We start from the raw sequence: 20417 nt of genomic DNA on the forward strand, positions 1-20417 counted from the left end.
CACCTGTTGTATTCAGCATTTCACGGTAAGGTCTACTACACCTGTTGTATTCGGCATTTCACGGTAAGGTCTACTACACCTGTTGTATTCGGCATTTCACGGTAAGGTCTACTACACCTGTTGTATTCAGCATTTCACTGTAAGGTCTACTACACCTGTTGTATTCGGCATTTCACGGTAAGGTCTACTACACCTGTTGTATTCAGCATTTCACTGTAAGGTCTACTACACCTGTTGTATTCAGCATTTCACGGTAAGGTCTACTACACCTGTTGTATTCAGCATTTCACTGTAAGGTCTACTACACCTGTTGTATTCAGCATTTCACGGTAAGGTCTACTACACCTGTTGTATTCAGCATTTCACGGTAAGGTCTACTACACCTGTTGTATTCAGCATTTCACGGTAAGGTCTACTACACCTGTTGTATTCAGCATTTCACGGTAAGGTCTACTACACCTGTTGTATTCAGCATTTCATGGTAAGGTCTACTACACCTGTTGTATTCAGCATTTCACGGTAAGGTCTACTACACCTGTTGTATTCAGCATTTCACGGTAAGGTCTACTACACCTGTTGTATTCAGCATTTCACGGTAAGGTCTCCTACACCTGTTGTATTCAGCATTTCACGGTAAGGTCTACTACACCTGTTGTATTCAGCATTACACGGTAAGGTCTACTACACCTGTTGTATTCGGCATTTCACGGTAAGGTCTACTACACCTGTTGTATTCAGCATTTCACGGTAAGGTCTACTACACCTGTTGTATTCGGCATTTCACGGTAAGGTCTACTACACCTGTTGTATTCGGCATTTCACGGTAAGGTCTACTACACCTGTTGTATTCAGCATTTCACGGTAAGGTCTACTACACCTGTTGTATTCGGCATTTCACTGTTGTAAGGTCTACTACACCTGTTGTATTCGGCATTTCACGGTAAGGTCTACTACACCTGTTGTATTCGGCATTTCACGGTAAGGTCTACTACACCTGTTGTATTCGGCATTTCACGGTAAGGTCTACTACACCTGTTGTATTCGGCATTTCACGGTAAGGTCTACTACACCTGTTGTATTCGGCATTTCACGGTAAGGTCTACTACACCTGTTGTATTCGGCATTTCACGGTAAGGTCTACTACACCTGTTGTATTCGGCATTTCACGGTAAGGTCTACTACACCTGTTGTATTCGGCATTTCACGGTAAGGTCTACTACACCTGTTGTATTCGGCATTTCACGGTAAGGTCTACTACACCTGTTGTATTCGGCATTTCACGGTAAGGTCTACTACACCTGTTGTATTCGGCATTTCACGGTAAGGTCTACTACACCTGTTGTATTCAGCATTTCACGGTAAGGTCTACTACACCTGTTGTATTCGGCATTTCACGGTAAGGTCTACTACACCTGTTGTATTCGGCATTTCACGGTAAGGTCTACTACACCTGTTTGTATCACGGTAAGGTCTACTACACCTGTTGTATTCGGCATTTCACGGTAAGGTCTACTACACCTGTTGTATTCGGCATTTCACGGTAAGGTCTACTACACCTGTTGTATTCGGCATTTCACGGTAAGGTCTACTACACCTGTTGTATTCGGCATTTCACGGTAAGGTCTACTACACCTGTTGTATTCGGCATTTCACGGTAAGGTCTACTACACCTGTTGTATTCGGCATTTCACGGTAAGGTCTACTACACCTGTTGTATTCGGCATTTCACGGTAAGGTCTACTACACCTGTTGTATTCAGCATTTCACGGTAAGGTCTACTACACCTGTTGTATTCGGCGCATGTGAAATTTTTGTTGTTTTTGTTGTTGATTTGATTACAAGACAAACCTGATATAATTTTATAGCATCATTATAACTGACTATATCTCAAAACTAATACGCAGTTGTCCGAGTATCTGACATTTCAAATCAATTTAAATCTAATGTTTTACATCAGCAGTTGTCAAGAGAAGCTTTACAGTAACCCAGCCTAGACCCCAAAGAGCAAGCAAAGCAGAAGCAACGTACAGGAAAAACTCCCTAGAGGGAAGAAGCATGTCACTTTTTGGAGGGTCTCACTTGACAGGCCTGGATCTCTTTCAGGGTACAGTCGTTCCCCACGGCGAAGATAGTCTTGGCGTCAGGGGAGATGGTGACGCTGGTGTAGCTGCAGGACTTGAGGACGCTCTCCGACTCCCGCTTGCTGGTCAGGGTGTTCCACTCGTACACAGCCCCCTCCACACCACACGACACCAGCCTGCTGTCATCACCACTCCAGGCTATGGAGCGCACCTGTAGATGGTGACAGGCGAGCCTCAAACAAAATACCCACTTGCGGTCACGTTATCTCTGCGAGGGGAACTGACCAGGAAAAACTTAAAGCTATAACTAGGGCCAAACTGTATTTCCTGGTCAGGTCACATGGCCAGGAACTGTTGGCCTGAGGCGAGGCCTACTGGAACTGTGGTTGGTCAAGCGGCTGCCAGATGTGGGCGAGAAAATATGCCGGAGGCGGGCTGCTCGTGGGCTAGTTGGAGCTTGCTAACTAGGGTCTTTACTCTCTGTTGATGAATCAAACGGTAAACCATCAGTGCCCTCCCCCAGTGTACCATTCCTAACCTTCCCATTGTGTCCTTTGAGGTTGAGGACGTTCTCGAACGTGGTGGTGGAGTAGATGTGGATGATGTTTCCATTGACCGCAGCAAACAGGTGTCCTCCGTGACTGAAGGCACACTAAAAGGAAAAAGCATACAGTACACTGCAAGAGCTGGAATGGCTAGAAATCAATGTTTGAGTACCAGTGATGTTCAGCTATCGACAATGAGGCACTGTTGGCACTGAGAACTCTTCGTTCTGACCTCTCTACAGGCTCGCACGGTGAACTCCTTGAAGGTCCTGACGTCGTCTATGAGCAGGTTCATGAGTCGCAGCTTGTCAGAGAAGCCCACCATGACAAACAGGCCAAACGGGTGGAGGGCGATGCTGAACGCCTCCTCCTGGAACTCCTTATACAGCTCGAGGGTGCTGGGGGGGAACGGAAAGGAGACAGACCTAACAAAGGCTTTAAAGAACAGACCTAATATAGGCTTTTAAAAAAACAACTTAATATAGGCTTTAAAAAACAGAGCTAATATAGGCTTTAAAGAACAGACCTAATATAGGCTTTAAAAACAGAGCTAATATAGGCTTTAAAAACAGAGCTAATATAGGCTCTAAAAACAGAGCTAATATACGCTTGAAAAAAACCAGACCTACCTAATATAGGCTTTAAAAAACAGACCTAATATAGGCTTTAAAAAACAGACCTAATATAGGCTTTAAAAAAACAGACCTAATAAAGGCTTTAAAAAACAAACCTAAATTAGGCTTTAAAGAACAGACCTAATATAGGCTTTTAGTAAAAAGATCCTATATAGGCTCTAAAAACAGATCTAATATAGGCTTTAAAAAACAGACCTAATATAGGCTCTAAAAACAGACCTAATATAGGCTCTAAAAACATATCTAATAAAGGCTCAAAACAGACCTAATATAGGCTCTACAACAGAGCTAATATCGACTCTAAAAACAGACCTAATATAGGCTCTAAAAACACACCTAATATAGGCTCTAAAAACACACCTAATATAGGCTCTAAAAACACACCTAATATAGGCTCTAAAAACACACCTAATATAGGCTCTAAAAACAGATCTAATAAAGGCTCAAAACACACCTAATATAGGCTCAAAACAGAGCTAATATCGACTCTAAAAACAGACCTAATATAGGCTCTAAAAACACACCTAATATAGGCTCTAAAAACACACCTAATATCGACTCTAAAAACACACCTAATATAGGCTCTAAAAACACACCTAATATAGGCTCTAAAAACACACCTAATATAGGCTCTAAAAACAGATCTAATAAAGGCTCAAAACACACCTAATATAGGCTCAAAACAGAGCTAATATCGACTCTAAAAACAGACCTAATATAGGCTCTAAAAACACACCTAATATAGGCTCTAAAAACACACCTAATATCGACTCTAAAAACACACCTAATATAGGCTCTAAAAACACACCTAATATAGGCTCTAAAAACACACCTAATATAGGCTCTAAAAAAACAGATCTAATAAAGGCTCAAAACACACCTAATATAGGCTCAAAACAGAGCTAATATCGACTCTAAAAACAGACCTAATATAGGCTCTAAAAACACACCTAATATAGGCTCTAAAAACACACCTAATATCGACTCTAAAAACAGACCTAATATAGGCTCTAAAAACACACCTAATATAGGCTCTAAAAACACACCTAATATAGGCTTTAGAAAACTTACCAGCCAGCCAATATTTTTTTCCCTCAGATATACTGTAACTAACATTCAGTGTCTAAAACAACAAAGGAGCTGAGTTAATCATCACAGGCTGGGACACTGTATAGTCTTGACATTAACTCCAGGAAATCTGTATTAAAAGGGATTGTGAATCCCGCAGCTCTTACTTGGTCTCAACGTTCCAAATGCGTACAGACTGGTCCAGGGAGCAGGTGGCGATGATGGGCTTGCGGATGCAGACGGACAGGCCGGTGATAGGCCCAGAGTGGAAAGAGTGGGACAGGAACTCAAACTGGACCTGCTCCCCCTTGCACATCTCAGCGGAGGACAGGGTGATACTGTAGAGCTGACCACGATCTGTGCTGGTCACTACAGTCTCTTCTGATGGACTGATGACCAGAGAGACGATCTGCTGCTGCTCTGCCTGGCTGGGCTCGTGACTGCACTGGTCTGGGGGGATCTGAATGGAACACATACATGAACACACACACACATATACATGCCCACCCAACACAGTTACATTAATACAAAACACACAAGCATAAATACAAAGGCAGAGACCTTATCAGAAACCTCTTTACAAATAGTCTATTTGTACAGAAGGTGCGTAGATTTGCAGTATACAGCTCGCTTGAGTGATTGTTATAGTTTGGTGAAATAAATTTGGTCACCCTGATCTCCCTGGTCTTCCTGTAGTTGTCCTTGTCGTCGGTTCTCTCAAACAGATACACAGTCCCAGGACCGGCCGAGCAGGCAAAGCCTTTCGAGTAAGCTGTGATGACCGTAACCCGTGGCAACTGAGGGGTCTCTTCATCATTTCCCTCTGCACTGTAAAACATTTTATTTGTATTATTATTTTTACGGCATTAGGAGGGTAACATACACAGACGTTTCAGCTTTCACCTTCTTAGGTATGCAGGCAAAACGAAACACAGCAGGCATGGAAATTGTGTGACATCTGTTCTGTGCCCTGTGCAATGAAAGAAGTTGCCCAAACTGGACTCTAACTGCCTCTGTGGTATGATATCCAAGAGCACTTTAGATTGGTCTAACTTTCCAAAACAACTCATTTGGTAACATTTTATTTCATGGTAGATAGTTACTGTGTCAGCACAAGCCTCTCTCCTTATGCCCACCTGTCTGGGTCCTGTGACATGGTGGTCTTGGTGGTCACACTCATGTCCCATCGGAGGTCTCCAGACTCAAACACCATCAGCCTCCCAGCTTCTGTCCCTGCAATCACCCTCTCCTCAGACATCCAGGCATGGGATAGGAAGTTATGAGTCTCTTGCTTATGGAAGGCGGACTGCTTCAGAACCCCCTCTGCATAGCGGAACAGCTTGAAGACCCCATTCCCACTCACACAGATCTGGGTGTTGTCGTATGGGTTGAAGCTGACCTGGAAACATAGACAGTGCCATCATAATATAGCTTTTGAAAGTAAATAAGTATGTGTGTGATCAGCTACAGAGTGAATACTATTACAGAGTAAGGAGCAAGGGCCCGGAATGCGATTTGTTGCCTTACCTTACCTTACCTTACCTTACCTTACCTTACCTTACCTTACCTTACCTTACCTTACCTTACCTTACCTTACCTCGGTGCTGGGGCCCTTCCTGGGTGCACGTTTAGTTTTTTTGCCCTAGCACTACACATCTGATTCAAATAATCAAAGCTTGACGATAAGTTTTCTATTTGAACCAGCTGTGCGGTGCTAGGGGGAAAAAAACTAGAGACCCACCATGACAAACAGGCCAAACGCCCCCCCCCTCCCTGGGTGCTTGTTGGGAAACCCTGCCTTATCTATGGAAAAATAACACTGCAATTTTGAATGACCACGCGGATCATTCCACATCACCATTTCCTTGCCAAGGACTCCCTGGCCCCAATAACAAGAGAGCAGTCCGACATCACCTGGTTGACTGAATTAGTGGCCACAGTGGTCTTCACCATGGCCATGACCTTCTGCTTCTCCCACATCCAGTAGAAGAGGGTGTAGTCTGGCGCTCCTGATTGGCCAATGAAGTACTTGGAGTCGGTGGAGAAGGCCATGGAGACAAACTCCTGGACATGGATGTCCCCTCCATTCAGCACCTTCCTCTTCCGGCTCTGCTCGTGCTGCAGGTCGTACACCGTAATGGTGGCCCTCTCTCCACGCTCCGACACCGCCAGGTAGCGGCGGTTTGAGCTGATAGCCAGGGCATACATTCCCTGACTCCTCTCCAAACCTAAGGAGCAAAATCAAAGATAAATCACAAAGACAACATAACTGGAAGTTGGATATCTTTAACAGGTTGTTAACAGCAACAACAACAAAAAAGTATGCCAGGTTTAAATTTGTCTATGAATAGATTTCAGAGAAAGTGATGTAGTGTCAGAGACACTAAACAACTATAACACACCCTGACCCAGCCATATTGTTGTACTCCTGAGATGTGAGCATGCAGATACCTGGGATGAACCTTTGCCATTTCTGATCAATGTTATAACGAACACAGTTGTTCCCGGATGGGAAGATGACAGTCTGCTCATCAAAGTAGAACAGGTTATTGGCCACGCCCCTCTGCAAACCAAAGCTGTAGTGGCACTGGGCCACCACTGCAGACATCAGAGTGTTGTCAAATCAAAGCTGCCAGTGAAAGGACAGAAGAAGAAAAAGCTATTTCAGAAGGGTTTTGATCTTAAAAATATGGCAAGCAAAACTCTTAAGGACACTAATTAAATTATTTAAGACCATATTGATCCTTTTCACTTTGATCTGAAATTGCGCTATTGGACCTGCACATTTACATCTACAACTCCTGATCTACAATAGGCACATTTTTATAGCCTTTACCTGGAACCATACATTCAACTTTGAAAAGTAATTATTCTTATTTAACTAAGCTACTTACCTTTATTGGGGAAAAAATGGTTGATTCCTCACAACTCCTTATCCATTATTTATTTTTTAAATCATTGATACATTCAGAGACTAACATGCTATGTTTTTTCCGAGGCGTGGAATATAATATAAGATGAATAGAATGTTATTGTTACATTCTATCACTATGGAAAAGCATTCATACAATGCGTAATTACATAATAAAAAAAGAATATAAATGATTAAAGCATACACCCATATCGATATAAATTGAATATGTTTTTTTTGTCCTGACTCTTCTGGTCTTTTTTTTCTCCATGAGTTGTAAATCCAGGAAAACTGTAAATACTGCAAAAATAAACGTCGCGTAGGAACCTTTGATCTACTTGGGCTGAGTGTTTCCCCGGAAGATATTTTCGGAGGACTGTTATAAAGCCGCCACTTCCTTCCCACGTGAACCGCTCCATGTGAGCACCGCTTTTACATCAAATAACTGTTTGTATCCAATGATTCTCGTTAACAATACCATGGATATTAACGAAGATGACGAGCAATTAGGTGAGACGTCTGATGAGGATGACAGCGAATTATCTGACGGAGAGGTAAGTGGATATTCTATAGCGGTGGTGCTTGGTAGCTAGCTAACATTAGCGAAGTTAAATATTAGTTACGTTAGTTAGCGATGTCTTTGCTAACTCTACTATAGCTAGGTCATAAACAGCTTTCATTTGCTGTGTTTCTTTTTCATTAGCTTCAAGATGCATTCGCAAAGGGTTTGTTAAAGCCTGGACTGAACTTTACAACACAAGAACCGAAGAAGATTGTCAACAATGTGGTGAGTGTTGACATGCGCAACCCACCATTGTTTCCAAAGACCTACGTCCAATGTAGGCTATAATCGTTAAGCCTGGTTAAACTGTTCAGGGTCATTTTTTGCTCTCTCTAAATGGTTCAACTAGTGAACATTACACACGCAGGGGGGATTACATTCTGTTATTATAGAGGTTTATTGTCAACATTACACAATATCAATAGCTTAAACGGATAAATGTCTTTGATTTGTGTCATACACTCTTGGGGTTGCGGGATTTAGAATGTAGCTATAATTTTCTTTCTCAAACGGCGCGAATAATTCGGGTAGGTCTCCATAAAATTTGCCACACACCAATACACAAATTTGACTGTCAAATGTATCACTTTGATAACAGCCAACCTTTGTCACTGTTTGTATTATATATTTTTTATTTCACCATTATTTTAACCAGGTAGGCCAGTTGAGAACAAGTTCTCATTTACAACTGCGATCTGGTCAAGATAAAGCAAAACAGTGCGGAAAAAACAACAACGGAGTTACACATGGGATAAACAAACATACAGTCAATAGAAAAACATGTATACAGTGTGAGGAAATTAAGTAAGAAGGTAAAGGCAATAAATAGGCCAATAGTGGTGAAGTAATCACAATTTAGCAATTTACACTGGAGTGATATATGTGCAGATGAGGATGTGCAGGTAGAAATACTGGTGTGCAACAGAGCAGAAGAACAAATATGGGGATGAGGTACGTAGTTGGTTGGATGCTCTGATAGCTGATGCTTAAAGTTTGTGAGGGAGATACAAGTCCCCAACTTCAGTGATTAAAAAAATATATATAAGCGTATTTATTTTTTGCAATGTTTTCGTCATTGGCAGCAGAGAACTGTAAGGAAAGGTGGCCAAATTAGGTTTTGGCTTTGGAGATGACCGATGAGATATACCTGCTGGAGCGTGTGCTACGGGTGTGTGTTGCTATGGTGACCAGTGAGCTGAGATAAGGCGGAGCTTTACCTAGCAAAGACTTATAGATGACCTGGAGCGAGTGGGTTTGGCGACGAATATGTAGCGAGGGCCAGCCAACGAGAGCATACAGGTCCCAGCGGTGGGTAGTATAGGGGGCTTTGGTGACAAAACGGATGGCACTGTGATACACTTCACCCAGTTTGCTGAGTAGAGTGTTGGAGGCTATTTTGTAAATGACATTGCCAAAGTCAAGGATCGGTAGGATAGGCAGTTTTACGAGGGTATGTTTGGTAGCATGGGTGAAGGAGGCATTGTTGGGAAATAGGAAGACGATTCTAGATTTAAATTGGGATTGGAGATGCTTAACCTATTACTCATACCCCCTACTTTTTCGAACATTCTGTTAAAAATCACGCAACATTTCAGCGCCCTGCTACTCATGCCAGGAATATAGTATATGCATATGATTAGTATGTGTGGATAGAAAACACTCAGACGTTTCTAAAACTGGTTAAATCATGGCTGTAACTATAACAGAACGTGCGTTTCATCAAAAAGCGCAGGAAAATCTGATCACTGAAAATGGGAAAATATATCCATGCGCGACTTGAACCCATTGATAAAGGTGAACCACATTTAATGGGGCTGAGGTTGCAATACCTACAGCTTCCACACGTTGTCTAGAGTCTTGTCATTTGCCTAGGCTTTGTTTCTTGGTCAAACAGATGCAAGGCAACGCATTTCTTCCGGTCTCCGACCGGATATTTTGGTTGAGAATTACCCGGACATTATTTCCAGACGGACAGCTAAAGAATATACTTCGCCTCGTGATCAATTTGATCGCTTATTAACGTTTAATAATACCTAAAGTTGCATTACAAAAGTATTTCGAAGTGTTTTGTTGAAAGCTTATTGTCAACTTTTTTAATTAAAAAAATGACGTTACGTTATAAGACGCTATTTTTTTTGTTTATCACACAGTCTTCATAGATCGATATCTAGGCTATATATGGACCGATTTATTCGAAAAAAAGACCCAATAGTGATTATGGGACATCTAGGAGTGCCAACAAAGAAGATGGTCAAAGGTAATGAATGTTTTATATTTTATTTGTGCGGTTTGTGTAGCGACGACTATGCTAATTATTTTGTTTACGTCCCCTGCGGGTCTTTTGGGGTGTTACATGCTATCAGATAATAGCTTCTCATGCTTTCGCCGAAAGGCATTTTAAAAATCTGACTTGTTGCCTGGATTCACAACGAGTGTAGCTTTAATTCAATACCCTGCATGTGTATTTAATGAACGTTTGAGTTTTAACGAGTGCTATTAGCATTTAGCGTAGTGCATTTGCATTTCCAGATGTCTGGATGGGACGCCTGCGTGTCGGGTGGAGGTAAGAGGTTAATGCAACCACTGTCAGATTTCAAAAAAACTTAAGGAAAAACCATACGATGCAATAATCAGTACGGCGCTCAGAGACCAAAACAGCCAAAGAAATATCCACCATTTTGGAGTCAACATTAGTCAGAAATAGCATTATAAATATTCACTTACCTTTGATATTCATCATGATGCTCTCGCAGGAATCCCAGTTCCGCAATAAATGCTTGATTTGTTCAATAAAATTCATAATTTATATCCAAATTCCTCCTTGTTGTTAGCGCGTTCAGTCCAGTAATCCATATTCATGAGACGCGAGCACTAGGTCCAGACAAAGTCCAACAGTTCCGTTTGAGTCCGTAGAAACATGTCAAACGATGTATAGAATCAATCTTTAGGATGTTTTTAACATACATTTTCAATAATGTTCAAACCGGAGAATTCCTTTGTCAGTAGAAAAGCAATGGAACGAGGGCTACCTCACGTGAACGAGCATCACGAGTATGTGGCACTCTGCCAGACCACTGACTCAATGAGCCCCTCCTTTACAGTAGAAGCCTCGAACAAGTTTCTAAAGACGTTTGACATCTAGTGGAAGCCTTAGGAAGTGCAATTTGACCCCATAGACACTGTGTATTCGATAGGCCAAGCTTTGAAAAACATCAAACCTCAGATTCCCCACTTCCTGGTTGGATTTTTCTCCGGTGTTCGCCTGACATGAGTTCTGTTTTACTCACATACATCATTCAAACAGTTTTAGAAATTTCAGTGTTTTCTGTCCAAATCTACTAATAATATGCATATATTAGCAACTGGGACTGAGTAGCAGGCAGTTTACTCTGGGCACGCTTTTCATCCAAATGTGAAAATTCCCCCCTATCCCAAACAGGTTTAATGTGAGTCTGGAAGGAGAGTTAGGTATTTATAGTTGTCCACATATTCTAAGTCAGAACCGTCCAGAGTAGTGATGCTAGGCGGGTGGGTGCAGGCAGCAATCGGTTGAAGAGCATGCATTTCGTTTTACTAGCATTTAAGAGCAGTTGGAGGCCACGGAAGGAGAGTTGTATGGCATTGAAACTCGTTTGGAGGTTTGATAACACAGTGTCCAAAGAAGGGCCAGATGTATAGCGAATGGTGTCGTCTGTGTAGAAGTAAATCAAAGAATCACCTGCAGCAAGAGCGACATCATTGATAAGGACTGCCCGTTCCATGATCTCGCCATCACGGTCGACAACTCCATTGTGTCCTCCTCCCAGAGCGCCAAGAACCTTGGCGTGATCCTGGACAACACCCTGTCGTTCTCAACTAACATCAAGGCGGTGGCCCGTTCCTGTAGGTTCATGCTCTACAACATCCGCAGAGTACGACCCTGCCTCACACAGGAAGCGGCGCAGGTCCTAATCCAGGCACTTGTCATCTCCCGTCTGGATTACTGCAACTCGCTGTTGGCTGGGCTCCCTGCCTGTGCCATTAAACCCCTTCAACTCATCCAGAACGCCGCAGCCCGTCTGGTGTTCAACCTTCCCAAGTTCTCTCACGTCACCCCGCTCCTCCGTTCTCTCCACTGGCTTCCAGTTGAAGCTCGCATCCGCTACAAGACCATGGTGCTTGCCTACGGAGCTGTGAGGGGAACGGCACCTCAGTACCTCCAGGCTCTGATCAGGCCCTACACCCAAACAAGGGCACTGCGTTCATCCACCTCTGGCCTGCTCGCCTCCCTACCACTGAGGAAGTACAGCTCCCGCTCAGCCCAGTCAAAACTGTTCGCTGCCCTGGCCCCCAATGGTGGAACAAACTCCCTCAACGCCAGGACAGCGGAGTCAATCACCACCTTCCGGAGACACCTGAAACCCCACCTCTTTAAGGAATACCTAGGATAGGTTAAGTAATCCCTCTCACCCCACCCCCCCCTAAGTTTTAGATGCACTATTGTTAAGTGACTGTCCCACTGGATGTCATAAGGTGAATGCACCAATTTGTAAGTCGCTCTGGATAAGAGCGTCTGCTAAATGACTTAAATGTAAATGTAAATATATACAGAGAAAAGAGTCGTCCCGAGAATTGAACCCTGTGGCACCCCCATAGAGATTATGGTTAGTTTTGGGGCTCCCAAGTGGTGCAGCTGTCTCTATTTGCAAATAAATTCATAAAAAATCCTACAATGTGATTTTCTGGATTTTTTTTCTCATTTTTAGTGTCATAGTTGAAGTCTACCTATGATGAAAATTACAGGCCTCTTTCATCTTTTTAAGTGGGAGAACTTGCACAATTGGTGGCTGACTAAATACTTTTTTGCCCCACTGTATGTTCCGTTACACTCCTAATCGACTGGTATTTCCATCAATGAATAGGCCAAAAAGCTTTATTTTGCAATGGGATTTTTTTCTCCCTGACAATTGACCTGCGATAGTTCTTATTTTGTTTAGGGGCTTTTTTGTTGTTGCCAAAAGCCGGCAATTGCTGGCTAACAGAAACCCTAGTGATTAACAAAAGTGTTACACTTACTGCGTTGGTGACCCACTATAATCAAAATGCAGCACTGCCTTTTTAAAAAAAAAACATGATTAGTATTGTTGTAAGTTTTAGGAATATAAATAACTTTCAACGTTCGTTTCCAATGTTATCGTACTTAATAAGGTAAAACTGCTGAATGAGTCCAAAAACGTGCTGCGATTTTTGTTAATCTACCAGAAGTCACCAAATTGGTGTTGCCCTGTCTAGTATGTGAATCACAGGTGGCTTTTCTAATACTTATTTTCTTCATGGTTGTGTACAGGAGGGTTTGAAACAGTGCCTCGCCGACTTCCGTAAGAACACACTACCCTGGGTAGAGAGGCTGGACATGGTCAATCTCCCAGCTGATGACATCGTTGCCAAGTCCGAGGGCAGACTTGACAACAAGGCTAGCGGAGACCTCAACCCGGATGACGACTTCCAGAGAGAGATGTTCTTGTGAGTGTATTGCCCCGATACATGGGTGTGGGGCTCCCGAGTGACGCAGCATCACAGTGCTAGAGCCGTCACTACAGACCCTGGTACGATCCCGGGCTGTCTCACAACCAGCCGTGATCGGGAGTCCCATAGGGCGGTGCACAATTGGCCTAGCGTCGTCCTGGTTAGGCTTTGGCGAGTGTAGGCAGTCATTGTAATTAAGAATTTGTTCTTAACTGACTTTCCAAGTTAAATAAATAAAAAAATCAATTCATATCATACTGAAGAGAGACTTTGGTGTAATATTATGCTCTTTAAGCTATGGCAATTGTAACACATCCTCTCTTACGGTGATGTCCTCCAGCTACCGCCAAGCTCAAGCCGCTGTTCTGGAGGCGATGCCCCGGCTCCTGAAGCTTAAGATCGCCACCAAGAGACCTGAGGACTACTTTGCAGAGATGGCCAAGTCGGACCAGCAAATGCAGAAGGTAGGATGCCCTGAGGTAGCCTTAGACCCAGAGATATCATGCCATGTCTATGTCACTTAATTGTATCAGGTATGGGTAGATCTCTGACAACAAAACTGTTATAAAAAGAGTTGTTTTACTTTTCCATAATTGTCTGTTTATGCCAGATATATAATAATTTTTTTAATGCTTAAAAACATTATTTGACAAAGTATCCTGACAAAAATCAATATCCTCTTTAAATCACATTGGCTATGCATGGAGATTGGTTCAGGTTGTCTTGTTATCTTATAATCTCTAATCTGCCAGTCTGTCTTGAGCTCTCGCTTGCCAACTAGCAGCATTGTATCATGGTTCTGGCCCACAATGTTTCCTGTACCAGTGAGACTATGACGGACATAACTTTATGCATACAGGTGAGCCGTGTCATACAAGTCCACCAAGAAGGAGTATTAAGATGAAATCATTTTGATTTCCTCCTCTTCCACTAATCTAATGTCTAGTCGAGTAGTTGGCCGTTTAAAAGAAGAAGAAAAAAAAGTAAGAAATGCAAATCAAGCTAACTAGCTACTTTCACAAGGATAAAGGCACAAGTTGAACAAATAAATGGACACTGAAACAGCGGATATTGACAGATGGACAGAGGGAGACGTGCTTTATTATTAGTGCAATCACTTCCATAGTGGTGTCGTGTCAATAAATCACCAGCGGGCACTCCTAATAAAACATTATCTTACACGTGGAGGCATTCAAATGGATTTCTATTGGTATGGCTGTTGAATCTCACATTTGTCCAGCAAATTCTGACATTTTACTGGCACTGAAACACTGGTGTGGTCATGAATAATGTGATCCGTTGTCTTTTCCCACAGATCAGGAAGAAACTCATCATGAAGCAGACAATGATGGAGAAGTCAGAAAAGGCCAAGAAACTAAGAGAACAGAGGAAGTATGGCAAGAAGGTCTGTAATCCTCTCCTCCCATCTCTTTTTCCTTAAAGGACAGCAGTGGTGGTCTCACCTGCATGTAACCTTTTATTATGTCATCTTGGTACAAGTGGTCATATGAAATCTGTCCTGTAGGTGCAAGTGGAGGTTATTCAGAAGAGACAGAAGGAGAAGAAGGCCATGATGTATGCTGTGAAGAAGTATCAAAAAGGTAGGTCCTCAGTTCTACGTGTTGTGGCCTACGACCCAACTTGTTCACACTTGTTGTCGGTAAGTGGCTCTGGTTGACAGTATCTGCTGAAACTGCCCAATGTGATTCGTGACGTTTAAACACCCTCCTCTCTCGTAGGCATGACTGACAAACTGGACTTCCTGGAAGGAGATCAGAAGACGGCTAAAGGAGGAGCTCCAGCTAAAGGAGGATCAGGGAAAACAGCAGGAGGCCAAACACCTGATAAAAAAGCCATGAACAAAAAGGGGTAAGACGCCACACACAGATGTGAATGTCGTGCACCAATGCTTATTCTCCACTACCTACCTATACTCATTTGTGTTCAGTGCTTTTTCTAACACATTTGTGTGTACTGTACCTCGACTCAAACCTCTGACTTGACAGCCCCAATGCTAAGAGGAAGTATAAGGACCAGAGGTTTGGCTTTGGCGGAAAGAAGAGTGGAACCAAGTGGAACACCAAGGACAGTCACAATGATGTGTCAGGGTTTCGTGCCAAGGTGGCTCATGGGAAAGGAGGCAAGGGAGGGAAAGGAGGCAAAGCGGGACCTGGAGGAAAAGGAGGAAGGGGCCCCTCCAAAGGAGGGACTGTAAGTGACTGACAGACGTCATTGATCACATTTTGAAATAAAGTAAAAAATAATTGATTGTTTAATTACATTTTCCCTGTTATGTTATTTGAAATTGTAGTTATTTTGTAATTTTGCTCCTTTTCTAATATGTTTTGTGATACTTCAGAAACGACCGGGCAAGAATGCACGCAAGAAGATGAAGGGTCGCTCCTAAGGAGTTGAGTGCTGAAGGTCCTGCAGTTTGATTGGTCCCTCGGTCTATGACATCAGCCAGGTTTGCACCTCGTCATCAGTCTTGGGTTACACACATTGCATCCCAGCTCTCTTAATCACACACACCAACTGTTATTGAGCCCTTGGGGCAGTGGACTGATATGAAGGAATTTGTGTCACTATGACCCAAGATGTCCACTTGCATCCTGCCCTCAGAATGATCTTTCCTAGAATATCGCTGAGGCTAGATGCGGACTTGGCTGCATGTGAGCTTTGGAATGTCACCTTGTACAAAACCTGACTGAGCGGAACCGTACCATATACGCCAAATTCAATAGCAGCACTGCTACACTCCCTCTGCAGAGGGGTGGTTTAAAACCCCAAACATGAATTTGGACATCAAAAGACAATTACATTTAGTTTATTTTATTACCGCCTGTAAAAAAAAAAATGTTTGTTTTAAAATAAATCTTTATACATTGTTGTATCGCGTTTTAAGTTTGTGATGCTATTTTCTGATGGTGATTAAAATGATCAAGCCACTTCAATAAATATCTGCTGTCATTTAGTTTTTGTTAATACTTATAGATTTTTAGCGAAATCTGCAATTTTTCAAGTCTGCGAATTGACACTGATTGTCTGTAATACCTACATGTTTCACACAGACCACCATAGTCCCTGTGCCCAAGAAAGCAACGCTAACCTGCCTAAATGACTACCGCCCCGTAGCACTCATGTCTGTAGCCATGAAGTGATTTCAAAGGCTGGTCATGGTTCACATCAACACCATTATCCCAGAAACACTAGACCCACTCCAATTCGCATACCGCTCCAACAGATTCACAGATGACGCAATCTCTATTGTACTCCACACTGCCCTTTCCCACCTGGACAAAAGGAACACCTATGTGAGAATGCTGTTCATTGACAACAGTTCAACACCATAGTGCCCTCAAAGCTCATCCCTAAACTAAGGTCCCAGGGACTAAACACCTCCCCCTGCAACTAGATCCTGGACTTCCTGACGGATCGTCCCCACGCTGATCCTGAACACTGGGGCCCCTTCTGTACTCCCTGTTCACCCACGACTGTGTGGCCAAGCACGACTCCAACACCATCAAGTTTGCTGACGACACAACAATGGTAGGCCTGATCACCAACAGGTCAGAGATCTGGCAGTGTGGTGCCAGGACAACAGTCTCTCCCTCACTGGCAGTAAGACCAAGGAGATGGTGGACAATAGGAAATAGAGGTACGAACAGGGCCTCATTAACGTCGACAGGGCTGAAGTGGAGCAGGTGGAGAGTTCAAGTTTTTTGGTGTCCATATCACAAACAAACTATCATGGTCCAAACATACTAAGACAGTTGTGAAGAGGGCACGGCAACAACTTTTCCCCCTCAGGAGACTGAAAAGATTTGGCATTGGTCCCCAGATCCTCAGGAATTTTGACGGCTACAGCGAGAGCATCCTGACGGGTTGCATCACCGCCTGGTATGGCAACTGCTCGGCATCTGACCGTAAGGCCCAGAACATCACTGGGCCCAAGCTTCCTGACATCCAGGACCTATATACTAGGCGGTGTCGGAGGAAATCCCCCAAAATGTTCAGCCTCCAGTCATAGACTACCGCACGGCAAGCGGTACCAGAGCGGCAAGTCTAGGACCATAAGGTTCCTTCACAGCTTCTACCCCTAAGCCATACGATTGCTGAACAAAAAATCAAATACTACCCCAGACCATTTATATTTGTTTTTACACTGTTGCTACTCACTGTCTATTAACGATGCATACCCCCTGTATATAGCCTTGCCATTATGTACGTTTCTTGATTAATTTTTTTTTTTTTAACTTTAGTTTATTTAGTTAAGATTTTCTTAAAGCTTTCTTGAACTGCATTGTTGGTAAAGGGCTTGTAAAGTAAGCATTTCATGGTAAGGTCTACCTACACCTGTTGTATTCAGTGCATGTGAAAAATAAAATTTGATTCGAGTGCCTTTCTGTGGTATGATACAAACTCCTTGTCACTCATTGTCATGTGGTGTCATGTTTGGCTTGACATTAATGACCACAATGGAGATGGCAAGGGCACAAACAGACCTGGGACCAGGCTATTCCTGCTCCTGTTTCTTTTTGACAAATGATTTGTACTAGTTCAATATTTATGTTCTGAATGACGTTATGGTGTTTGACATTATACAGTAGGTCGGTCTGCAAACAGTTGTTTGCTTGGGACAGTAAAGCAATATTTGTCATAGCCATGTTTCCATTTAATATTTCTCAATCGATATCCAGCAAAGAGGCCAATGATCCAGTAGTTTATCCAAATTGAGGCTTGTAGTAGGCCGGAGATCTAGCCCAAGTTCTGTGTCTGTTCTTTCAGACGCCATGTTGCATCCATGTACTTGGTGATCTCAGAGTTCTGCCGTGGCCAGTTCAGTCTCCTATCACTGCGATCTGAAACAATCTTGACAGGGCAAAAATGTGATTGTAGGAATGCAGGCTAAGGACACTAGAGAAGGGGACAACTTTGAAACGTATTCTCATAATCACAGAGGGGGAGTTCTTACCAGAGGTCTGGATGTCCAGCCTATCTCTTGGCTCTCCGTTTGGGGGTGAGTGTATTTCTTGGTTGGTTCCAAACAAGCCCTGTGGATGATCTTCAGGAAAGCAGCTGGGGAGGAAACATAATCTAAGAGACTGGCCAACATTTCTGATAATATTGAAAATCTAGCCATTATACTTACGATCCTCCTCTATGTTGTCGTGGGTGGGGCTGGCCATAGGCTTGTCAGTCAAAACATGAACTGAGAAATAAAAGAAGATGACTATTGGTTTATTTGTCAGAGATTTAGCTAGATAGCTGATATGTAGTTCCGGACAGAAAACTATATACATCATCACAATATAACGCTTAAGATATCTCTATATGTAAAACAAATCAAAACATGCAAGAATATACAATATAATGATACCAGTTCAGAGTTGAAATTCCTTTGGTCCTACAGTATCTGACATTTTAAGTAACATAATGCCTTCATCTTCACATGACTGGTTTTACACTATAGACACCTTTTTCAGGTCTACCTTGAAACTAGCCAAAATACTCTCTCATTGGTTGGCAGGGTGTTCCACAATCCAGACGCTCTGACTGAAAAAGCTTTCGGGACATGTTAGGTGGCCCTGAACTGAGTTGAGCAGACTCCTCTGGTTGAAGCTCTTGTCCTGGTATTGTCCTTGCAGTATGTTACTAACAGACTGATCTTAAACAGCAGAGAGGTGTCGGCAAAGCGGAAAAGGCTGTCGAACTCAGGAGGTTGTATTTCATAATTGGGAGTGTGGTGATAGCTAGGTGTTTTATTTATTTTTGTCAAGTACTTTTGAGTTTGTATATAGCTAAAGCATTCGAAGTGGTTTCATTCCTGCGATACTAGTTTATGACCCAGTAGGAGAGATTGGACAAAATCAATTACAGTAGTTGTTCATCATGAAATTCCTTCATGGTTCACATTAATACACAAACCTTTCTACGGCGGATCGAATGTGCTTACCTCTTTTGTACGGGTTTATGCTAAATAGCGTGTACAATCGTTGACTCCTATTCTCCTTCTTTATGGTCTCGACGTGAATTGCGTTCTGATGAACAATATCCACCGGGTGCTTTTCTTTTGGTTGCTTAGCCGCTGCCATCCTGGTTCGTGTAAATTCGGACGCAATCCGGAGGGAACACGGGAGACACCACGTAGTTGGGCAACTTTGTAGCAAGCCAGCCTTCGAAATACAAACTAATATTCAATCGCAACAAGTCTTCTTGAGGTCTCTCATTGCCTGACAACAGTAAACAAAATCTCAGAATGTGCAAGTATTTAGTGGCCACACGAGGGCGCACAGTACACATTTTCTTTCAGTCAGCCGTGGACGAAATTAAAAATGTATTTCTGTTCAGAGCTACAGGGGCTGTAGTCTACTGTGCTCTTGCCCTGCTAGTGAAGAGAGTACATTCTGTCTTGTAGGCCACCATTAAATCAATTTACTTCAACGTTGGCAATTGAAAAACATCAAAGAAAATATTGCAAAATGCATGCCAAGTTTGCTTGTTTGATATCTAGAGATGCTATATCAAACGTTAGGTGCTTTAAACATTTACACGAGCTTCTCCGTTCAGTACGTGTTTTAAAAATATATATATTTAGGCCTGGCTGCATGAGTAGAATGTGATGACAAGGTCATAGCTGTATTGACATGAGGATCCCCTGTCTCCCTCTATATAACCCTGCCAGAGGTGGTGGCCAGTTCCAATACAAGACATTGGTTGTCCTCGGCCGACCTCTTCTCTAAGGCTATATTTATATATGATAGGCTCGGCTAATAATAATATATATATATATATATATATATAGCCTGAGATTATTGCTTGGTCAGTCTGTGAGTTTTTGTTTTTCAGACTGCTGTTGATTTAATTTCAAAGACCGTTGTGTTTGATATTGATTCAGAGTTTTCACAGAGACCCATTTGTCTTGTCTTTGGTTTTATGTTGTAAGCTTACTAGGTTTTGCTAGTGGCTATCAATCTTACTTTTTTTTGTCTTCATATCTTGATTTATTTTCCCCCCCCACGATCTCACCAATCAGAATGTTTTAGCTGTACACTGTCCCAAAAGGCATCTTATTCGCTACATGGCACACTTCTTTTGACCAGAGCCCTA

General features: G+C 42.7%; 3 protein-coding genes across 3 annotated transcripts in view; 1 reads left to right on the forward strand and 2 right to left on the reverse strand.

Moving 5' to 3' along the window:
* The window catches only part of LOC124038016 (cilia- and flagella-associated protein 57-like), a 32757-nt gene extending 24985 nt beyond the window's left edge, over positions 1-7772 (reverse strand). Inside the window, exons 1-9 of the mRNA XM_046353375.1 lie at positions 7224-7772; positions 6781-6958; positions 6244-6557; positions 5466-5728; positions 5001-5157; positions 4497-4789; positions 2859-3024; positions 2620-2733; positions 2080-2292 (exon numbers count right to left, since the gene is read on the reverse strand). Of these exons, the coding sequence (XP_046209331.1) occupies positions 2080-2292; positions 2620-2733; positions 2859-3024; positions 4497-4789; positions 5001-5157; positions 5466-5728; positions 6244-6557; positions 6781-6937 (1677 nt within the window). The 5' untranslated portion in view covers positions 6938-6958; positions 7224-7772. The remainder of the gene's footprint in view (positions 1-2079; positions 2293-2619; positions 2734-2858; positions 3025-4496; positions 4790-5000; positions 5158-5465; positions 5729-6243; positions 6558-6780; positions 6959-7223) is intronic.
* Positions 7597-16197, forward strand: ebna1bp2 (EBNA1 binding protein 2). Its single transcript, XM_046353376.1, has 9 exons — positions 7597-7794; positions 7944-8027; positions 13129-13304; positions 13648-13771; positions 14623-14712; positions 14833-14908; positions 15047-15176; positions 15314-15518; positions 15667-16197. Exons 1-9 carry the CDS (start codon positions 7699-7701, stop codon positions 15712-15714), a joined length of 1029 nt encoding a protein of 342 aa, XP_046209332.1. The 5' UTR covers positions 7597-7698; the 3' UTR covers positions 15715-16197.
* Positions 16198-17173: 976 nt separating this feature from the next.
* LOC124037153 (protein FAM183A-like) lies at positions 17174-19559 on the reverse strand. The gene is made up of 4 exons (XM_046351817.1): positions 19264-19559; positions 18460-18519; positions 18283-18386; positions 17174-18179 (listed from the first exon to the last, which is right to left on the reverse strand). Exons 1-4 carry the CDS (start codon positions 19400-19402, stop codon positions 18066-18068), a joined length of 417 nt encoding a protein of 138 aa, XP_046207773.1. The 5' UTR covers positions 19403-19559; the 3' UTR covers positions 17174-18065.
* Between the last annotated feature and the right edge of the window lie 858 nt (positions 19560-20417).

Source organism: Oncorhynchus gorbuscha, linkage group LG06 (assembly GCF_021184085.1).
Source record: "Oncorhynchus gorbuscha isolate QuinsamMale2020 ecotype Even-year linkage group LG06, OgorEven_v1.0, whole genome shotgun sequence".
Lineage (NCBI taxonomy): Eukaryota > Metazoa > Chordata > Actinopteri > Salmoniformes > Salmonidae > Oncorhynchus > Oncorhynchus gorbuscha.

Coding starts and splice junctions, on each gene's coding strand:
- ebna1bp2 (XM_046353376.1), top strand. CDS start 7,699: ATGATTCTCGTTAACAATACCATGGATATTAACGAAGATGACGAGCAA. Junction 8,028..13,128: donor AGAAGATTGTCAACAATGTG/GTGAGTGTTGAC, acceptor GGTTGTGTACAG/GAGGGTTTGAAACAGTGCCT. Junction 14,713..14,832: donor AGAGGAAGTATGGCAAGAAG/GTCTGTAATCCT, acceptor TCTGTCCTGTAG/GTGCAAGTGGAGGTTATTCA.
- LOC124037153 (XM_046351817.1), bottom strand. CDS start 19,402: ATGGCAGCGGCTAAGCAACCAAAAGAAAAGCACCCGGTGGATATTGTT. Junction 18,520..19,263: donor CATAAACCCGTACAAAAGAG/GTAAGCACATTC, acceptor TTTATTTCTCAG/TTCATGTTTTGACTGACAAG. Junction 18,387..18,459: donor CGACAACATAGAGGAGGATC/GTAAGTATAATG, acceptor TTTCCTCCCCAG/CTGCTTTCCTGAAGATCATC.